At 36.1% G+C, this 8,965-nt stretch overlaps 1 protein-coding gene across 1 annotated transcript in view; it reads left to right on the top strand.

Moving 5' to 3' along the window:
• Positions 1–8,965, top strand: part of Trhde (thyrotropin releasing hormone degrading enzyme) — a 468,335-nt gene that overhangs the window by 342,159 nt on the left and 117,211 nt on the right. The window contains exons 8-10 of the mRNA XM_008834550.2: positions 2,286–2,351; positions 3,546–3,733; positions 7,598–7,686. Of these exons, the coding sequence (XP_008832772.1) occupies positions 2,286–2,351; positions 3,546–3,733; positions 7,598–7,686 (343 nt within the window). The remainder of the gene's footprint in view (positions 1–2,285; positions 2,352–3,545; positions 3,734–7,597; positions 7,687–8,965) is intronic.

Below are 8,965 nucleotides of genomic sequence, written 5' to 3'. Positions count from 1 at the left end.
TCTCTCTCTCTCTCTCTCTCTCTCTCTCTCTCTCTCTCTCTCTCAACTATTTAGTGCTCCTTGTATGTACAAGAGTATAGGATTTACCACTCAGGATTGGATAGTTTATAAAGGGCTCATCCCTGGAGAAAACTGATTCTCCCTTCCTCAGCAGCCACTATCTGCCCATCTGTCCATAGCTCCTCATCTAGTGGTATAATTCATATGCCATAGGTCCCAAGTTCATTCATTTATTTAAGTGCTAAAAGGGAATGATATTTGCCTCTAAAATAATATATTTAAATCCTGGTCCCTCAGTTTGTGTTGACCAAGCCTCCTAAGATATTGTTAAAGGCAAATTGGGATTCAGATTGATTATGAGGGGTTTTCATGTTCCCTTTTTAGCAAAGTTATTTATAACACCTGATGACAATGTTGAATGTGTGGTTGCAAAGTTAGGGTTAGGCATCACCTCCCTAGGCATCTGATTAAGTGGGAGTTGACATTTCCTCTGCTCTGAATTGCCAATAAGAGCTGAGTCTGTCACAGGTGCTACAATTTGTACTGCAGAAAAATCTGCTTCCCTAACAGTAATTATCCCCAAATTAACCCAATCTGTGTAAAGTATTGAACAGAGTCAGCACTTTTCTGTTTATCAGATCAAGAACTTTGATGCAAGTTAGAAATTTTGTCTTCTACCTACATGTTGTAAAGAAAATAGAATTTTAAATGGAGGGATTTCTTCACTTTTCAATATAAATCAGTCCTCCGTTTTCTTTTAAAAATATTTTATTATTTTTACTTTTTTTCCCAAACATTGACAGACTTTATTGTGGGGGGATTCCCACCTGGGACTCACCTCTTAAATAAAAAAGCGTGTAGAAAAGAAGGGATTTAGAAACTTTTGCACAATATCTACATCCTGGGTCCCTAGGGCAGGAAGGGGGCAATTGCTGGATGGGCTGGAGGGGTGGAGGCAGGGCCCTTGCCCCACTACATGCCCACATCTTCCATGAACAGGAGGGTGGGAGTGCGACACTTTGAAAAACTAGGGAGTCACAGGCCAGGGTGAGATGGCGATGGACATATGAAGAGTCTGGGGCAGCCATGGCTTCAGTTAAGGAAGCGATGGCAGTGCTTGGCGCCACAGTTCCAGGGCAGCTTGTTGCTGGCATCTTCCACGGGAAATTTGTAGTCATAGGCGAGCTCCTCACCTCACAGGCTGTGCCGAAGGGCAAAGATACCAATGTATTTCTGGCCTTCCACGTGAATAACACGAGAGAAGCAGTTGGGCTCACATAAGTGGTTGATGAAGCAGGCAGCATTGCCGTGCATAGTGGCATCCACCACATCAAAGTCATCCATGCGGAACGTGTAGCATGTATAAGTGTAAGTGTACTCGAGGTCAGAACACTGGCGTCGGTCCCTGGGAACTGGAGTTACAGATGGTTGTTAGCTGCCATGTGGGTTTGGGAACTGAATCTGGGTCCTGTGTAAGAGCAGCCAGTGCTCTAAACCGCTGAACATCTCTCAAGCCTCACAGTTCTTTAGTTTCATTTTTCTACTTTGAAATCAGAAAAAATGATGCTAAACATCTTGATAGTCATCACCTCAATAATGAGACAGACGATGCTTCTTAGATGGGAGTAAGGTTTGAATCTAAGTGTTTAATCACTTTGGAGTTTTAATCACTAATGGAGGATAATGAAAATGGAAAATCTTAAGCCTGAAATTGAGAAACAAGAGTAGGAATGACATTTTCTTATTAACTATTAATGTGTCTTTCAAACTACAGAAGCATTTAACATATTTGCGATCAACAGTCTTTCCTTTCCACAGAGAGTAGAGAAAGATTGCAGAAGGTGCGGCTCCTCTAAGCGCCAGTATATAATCACCTAGGGAAGTTTTTTTTTTATATTATTTTTCTGCATAAGAGAGTATGTTCCTTTTTGCCAATTCAGTTCAAAACCCTATGGAAAGTTTGTTCTACATATCTCATTGCAGAGGCAGTTTTCTTAAAATTGGCTGATGTGAACCAGTTCAATTAGAGAATCCTTGACCTTTGAAATCCATAAGAAGTGATTGTAGTTATGAAAATGCTTCTTAAGCAGTTGATTTTGTTGGGTGACTTAGGAAATATGCTCTTTAGAATATTTTTAAATAAGATTCTAAATCTTTTGGTATGTCTTCTTCTTTGCCTTAATGCAGCTCTACACATAGAAATAGTTAATTGAACTGAGAAATGAATGTGTTTACTGTTAATTGCTTAACCTTTGAATTTTAAGTACAATTTTGTATTCTTATAGGATTATTTAACCATTCATAAGTATGGCAACGCAGCCAGAAATGATCTTTGGAATACGTTGTCAGAGGTAAAGTAAAGGAAGCTGAAATATCAAAATAACTGTATCAGCATCTGAAATGCCTGAAATGACTTTAAAAGCCAGTATTAACTTTTATTGATACTGCCTATTTGTATTTACCTTTTATGTGTCTGTTCCTTTGTTTTGGTCTTTTTGAGACAGGGTCTCCCTGCAGCCCCAGCTGGCCTGGAACTCATTCTGTAAACCAGGGGAACCTCGATCTGACAAAGACCAGCATGCTTTTGCCTCCCCAGTGCATGCGCTACCCCTCCCAGCTTGTATTTACATTTTTTTATTTCCTCCTTCTTCATATTGCATTGCTGTTTTATTTTCTATAGCCTATAAAAAGACAGGGTTCAAAACATTTTAACTACACATGTTGGTGTTAGATCCTTGTCTTCTTTCAAACATGACACTATTTTTAATATTATTTTTTATTGATTGAGAATTTCATACATGAATATAATGTGTTTTGATCAAATACACATACCCTCCATTCCCTGACATCCAGTTCCTTGCCTATTTTTCCCACTCTCAATTCCCTATGCTCTTTTTTGCTTAACTTACACATTCCACTTAGTGCTGACAGTATGTGCATGGATATGGGGCCATCTACTAGAGCATGGGTAGCCTCTTAGAGGTGGCATCCCTGAAGAAAACTGACTCTCCCTTTCCCAGTAGCCATCAGTTGCTACTAGCTTCTCACCTAAGGATAGGGTTTCATGAAGACATCCCTCATCCGTCCTGGGATTTTGACTTCCTTGATCTTGCACAGGTCTTGTGTATGCAGCATGACAATATTTTGAATGATAATTTTAATGTTGTATCAGAGATTCATGATAAAGAGAGAAATATTGAAGCTTTAAGGAGTATTTATTACACAGTCGTAGACCTATTGTATGAAATGATGTTAAAAGTGCTTGTTTTAACAATAAATTGTATTTTATTTCTTTTATATCAAAATTTTAATGTGAATAAAACTAAGCCACACACACACACACACACACACACACACACACACACGTAGCATAACATTAAAAGAAGTTTAAGGCAAGAAGCTTATTTTATTTTTACATAATATTATTTTTGCTGATTTTAGTTGTTTTCATGTTGAGGTATAGTGTAATGGTAAAGGGGACTTAATGTTAACTACATTTACAAGATATGTTTATAAAATTAATTTGTACAATTTTGGTTGCAAAGGCTTTAAAAAGGAATGGAAAGTATGTGAATATACAAGAAGTAATGGATCAGTGGACACTCCAAATGGGTTATCCTGTTATCACCATTTTGGGAAATACAACGGCAGAAAACAGAATAATAATCACCCAGCAACACTTCATTTATGACATCAGTGCTAAATCCAAAGCACTTGAACTTCAGAATAACAGGTACAACCCTCCTTTTACCTTGGAAAACACTCTTATTTTTATATTTCACTTTGCGTGCTTAATAATTTAATTATTGTTTTTGAGAAAATTCTGAAATGTTGTAAGTGGAATACAGCTTTAATTTATTTTGAGGTGTTATTTCATTTTGGTTCTTTTTTTGTTCCCACTTCATGAAAATTTTAACCCTCAATGTAATGACATTATTTCAGAAGACAGCACTTTGAATTAGCATGATCACTTTTAAAGAATAAGATTTGAATTTTCACTTCCTTTATGAATAGTTCTTGAATTAAATTCAAGAGATTTAAAATGTGTTGCCATGAATTAAATGGAATTGAATAAAACGAACTTTATAAGACAGAAAAGAACAGAAGCTTACAGTACAGAAAAACTCATTAAGCCAGAGTTCTATACTTAATAATGTCTGAGTTAAAGGAACTTAATGTAGATACCTCAAATAATCCACTCTTCGGATGGCGCCACCGAAGATCAACATATGCTCTCATCCTCTCATTTCAGTGTTTGAACTCTCTGCAGATACAGCATATATAGAATCATTTCTTTTTGTTCATTTGTTGTGTTTGGAGATAGGATCTCGCTGCAACCCAGGCTTGTCTCAGGCTCACTATGCAGCCCAGACTGGCCCCTGACACAACAGTTTTCTTGCCCCAACCATAATGCCTGGCTACAATCTTGACTTACTATTTTAAGTTTCCTCCAAACTCTTATTTACTTGCTGATAATTCAGCATGTTAGATGTTTTTCTTTTCCACTCTATGATTTCTATTTTGTGTCTTGTTTTAGGCTGAGTCAAAGAAAGACAGCTAAACTTGTATCAGTCTGTTTCATTTCTTTAAGAGGCCTTGGTAGGGGGTTGGGGAAATATTGAGAGAAAGAGGTTGAAATTAATAAAGAAGATTAGATTTTGAGATTGGGTTACAAACGCCATCTTATTATTTTGAAAAACTAGGTGTGTGTGGCTTTATCAACTATGAAGCCTAGAGCAAACATTTTACTATGTTACCTAAGAGGTCTGAATACTAGTCCTTAGTCAGCTAGCTCCAGGACTGATGTACAAAGACAAGATTGAACAATTCTTTGGTGTTTTCTGGTGACTATATTTGAAATCTGACTTAGGAAAGCCGAGTCATTATTTTTATTCTTTGTGTGCATATGTGTGTGTGCATGCACACGTGAGTGCTTGTATGTATGAGTATAGGCATATGTGTGCCTCAGTGCATGTGTGGAGGTTAGAGGACACACCCAGGTATCAGTTATTGCCTTCCATCTTATATGAGATAGGGTCTCCTGTTTCTTCTTCATTTCTCATGTCTCCATAGAAACACTCAAGTTGCCCAGGATTACTTTTTTGAAAAACAATGTGTACTTTTTTTGAAAAATTTAGTTTTCATGAGTTCTGGAACACCAAACTCAGGTCATCATGTGCCATAAACATTTTATTCATTCAACTATCTCCCAAAAAGGAAAAGAAGGTATTCAGTCTCCTTCTCCATGTATATATTGACCTTCAGTCCCCTGTTCCTGGCCACCAACTCTATCAACTACAGTAATACACATTACCGTGCCACACCGTCTTCATGGTCAGGGATGACTGTCAATGCTTCTTTACTCTGCCTGGCTCTGGAAGTTGTCAAGTGATGCCTTTATTTGTTCACTGTCTGGCCCCAGGCAAAACATTCTCAGGCATCAACCCTGCCCTTACCAATAAGTACATAAAAACTACCTGACTGTGGAAAAGTTAGAAAGAAATCAGGTCAGGCCTTTGAGAACTCTTATCCTGACATAGTGTCACTGATACAGAAAAACATAAAGGACACACAGATAACAGGATACATTTTAAACACAATACTTTGTCTACCTTTAACAGACATCTGGGCATACTAGCCACAAGTCTGGTCCTTTAAAAAGAAAAGATGTCTTTCTGGCTATGCAAACATATGCAGCATTCAGAGAGCTTTGTGCCTACTGCAGATAGAAAATCTCATGGAAGATCTGAACCCAGAGAATTTGCCACATACCAAATGAAGAGGAAGGTGATGCAAAGCATCAGCCTATAGAATGATTTTATATTTAAAAATTATAAAGCTTATACTTGAAAATGTAGTATTCCAAGTTTATATTATTGATTACTTAATTCCCCGTGACATTCTGGTGAAAGCTTCACTACTAATTCTGTTGGTTCTTTGCATAGATCCTTCCTAGCTCTGTACGATGTAGACCATTGATGTGATAAAACCTACCCATCTCTGCCCACATTGCTGAAAATTGTAGATATTTTCTAAGCTGAGATAATCAACTCTTTGTTTTCTTTTTTTCCCCGGGAGACTCTTGAGATATCAGTACAATCTTCCCAGAACATTTTAATGTATCTAGTAATTATATTTTTCAAAGCTAGTCAATGTATGACAGCATACAAAGATCTTTCCATAGCTAATAATAATTTCATAAAGTTAGCTGATGTGTGGCATAGCATGAAAATTATTCAAAAATTTTGTTACTTAGGAAGTTGGAATTTTTGTGACACTTTAAAATAAATAAAATGATTGCATTGCAATGTTGCATACCATCTCCGCATACACTGAGATGGTTATTGGAGCTTTGTTCTACACAGAATTATATTGGACAAATCTGTCAAGCTTTCCTTGCCTTACTGAACTGATGACAGCCCTTCATACTAATCTTTCCTTAATATTGAGACCATTTTATAAAGACTTCCCGCATTCCAGCTAAAATATGCACACATGCTTTCCTATCTTTCTACAGCCATTGGAATTACATGTTGCTTTATTACAAAAAGCAAACTATTGATGAAGACAGTCCCAGAAACTTTCACATGCTCATTACACAGTTTATCACCCTGGTATGAGTTCCTGAGATTTTTCAGTCTACCATTCACTCTCACATTTACTTATTATGCACAGCATTTCTTAGCATACGTGAAATATTTTTCCTCTAGTGTGACTGTTAACTACCACTTTTCCTAGTGATGCAATGAGATAAAAATAACCTCTCTATAATCCAAGGAAGGAAGCAAAATATGGTCAGTAGATTTATTGTAAAAATTTTCCACGTATGTATGGCTATTCATTTGAGATTAAATTGATATTACTTCATGTATAGGTGTAGACCTCAATTTTTATCCTATGAAGAGGTAAATGATATAAAATGCTTCTTTTTCATGGTGGCAAGTCGTGGCTGACCCCTCAGGCTGGTGGCTCCTTTTACACATCAAGTTAGAAATTCCATTTCAGAAAACAGAGCATGAAGTGTGACCATGCTATTCATTGTATTGATCAGGGTTTTAGGGAAAGCTGATTAGCTTTCTTCTTCCTTTGCTCTTTTCTGGTTATCTTTAGTTGTGCCATATTAATCTCTCTGTAAAAATAGGTAAATAATATCCCTCCCACTTGTTTGACAATAAATAAGGATAATGTTGAAATGCAAATAAGGGAAACTACTTGAAATGTATATTAGTCTAGTTCAAAAGGAAATAGAAAAGAGCTATTTTTAGACTTTAATCAATGTATAGTTTGGCACAGATTTATAGATTTTAGTTACTTTTATTCCTAAAATGCAGTTCTATTTTTGCAAGATAAATTGTTTTGTTGCATTGTGAGTTTTTCTTTTACATTGAAATTAAACCTAATAGAGGCCAAGTCTTTCTAGTGGCATGGAAAAGCAAGTTTTTCTTATGGACTCTCTATGCTTGGGGTTTGTTAATTGATTGGTTTATTTTCATTTTTTCCCAAAGACAATAGTAAAAATTACACAGAAGGTACATACACAGTATTTGTTTTTGTTTTGATGTAGCCATTTTTCTAAAGCTCTTCTTTTATATTGCAGTTACCTGTGGCAGATCCCATTAACCCTTGTGGTAGGAAATAGGAGCCATGTGTCTTCAGAAGCAATTATTTGGGTGTCTAACAAATCAGGTAATATATAAATTCTCCCCGTAGGAACTGTTTGCTTTCAGATAATTGTCTAGTAACTTAACCTCAGATCAGCAGTTACAGCATGTGAATGAAGACAAACTGTAAAGAGAAAAAATACAATAATGATAACCACTTTTACAAAATTAGGCATAATATGGTTTCTAAATAGTATAATGCTAATAGTGTAATATGAAGAATGTTGAAGCAGAGGCCTCATTTTTTACCTCACTCTCCGGATACCTTTGTCTCTTCAAGAGATGAGAGAGGCAATATTCTTACACGGAATTAGGTAATTGTAGGGCCAGTTGGAAGGGCTTAGGCAAGTCATCAAACCACCTCCTAGGTAGAGTCAAGCCTCAAGGAGCAGAGAGCGATAAGACTCCATTCTCTTTCTAAATATCTTCAAATAAGATAGTGACCTATTTCAATTTACTGTCAGAAAGCTATTTATTCAATACAATCTATAGTCTTCATGCTAGAATGTGAAATGGGTTCCTTTTATTTCTGTTTCCCATTGATTTAGAGAAAAAGACAATTATTTCTTCTATAACATTTCATTTAAAATGTTCTTGTGTGTTTATATTTTGGTTTTCTTACCCATTCCTACAGTCTATAATTAATTTAGATTATTTTGCTATTTTGTAGGAATCATTTCAAACAGTTACAATTTTTAAATTTTCAGGTAAGATTAGGCATAAATAAACATGTGGCAGGTCTTGCTAGTATAATGGATCTGTAAGTGCTCAAAATTCATAGACACACACACACACACACACACACACACACACACACAAGAAAAAAATCCTAGTGAAAAGTCTCAATTTGTTCTGAGAAATATTACACTCAGAGAGGATTTTTTGCTCAGATGTTTACTCAAACACTGTTGTAATATTACCACACACTCATATATTATAAAACACATGTTTTCCCTTATATACTTTGTATATAAAATATGCATATATAATCTAATGCAGTGAAATGTTTCCTTTAACATTTATTGGTGCTTTTTACTTTTAGATAACGTAATTCTGTCCTATTCATTTATACCATGGTTCAGAGTCAATACCACGTTAAGTATTTTTACATTTCACTCATGTAGTTGTTGTATTTATTAGTTCATTATGAAATTATGGGTGAGAATACTGAGTTGTTACTGTGATGCTCCAACTGCCACCAGGAAGTCATCTCCCCATAAGACAGCAAGGAGGGTAGGACAGGCTGATCTTCAGAAACTAAACAAAATATTTATCTTTGGAAGGTAGTAAGAAAAGGTAAAAAT

The sequence above is a fragment of the Nannospalax galili genome, unplaced genomic scaffold (genome assembly GCF_000622305.1).
Source record: "Nannospalax galili isolate Female #2095 unplaced genomic scaffold, S.galili_v1.0 scaffold76, whole genome shotgun sequence".
NCBI lineage: Eukaryota > Metazoa > Chordata > Mammalia > Rodentia > Spalacidae > Nannospalax > Nannospalax galili.
This window is presented reverse-complemented; position numbering and strand designations above follow the sequence as displayed.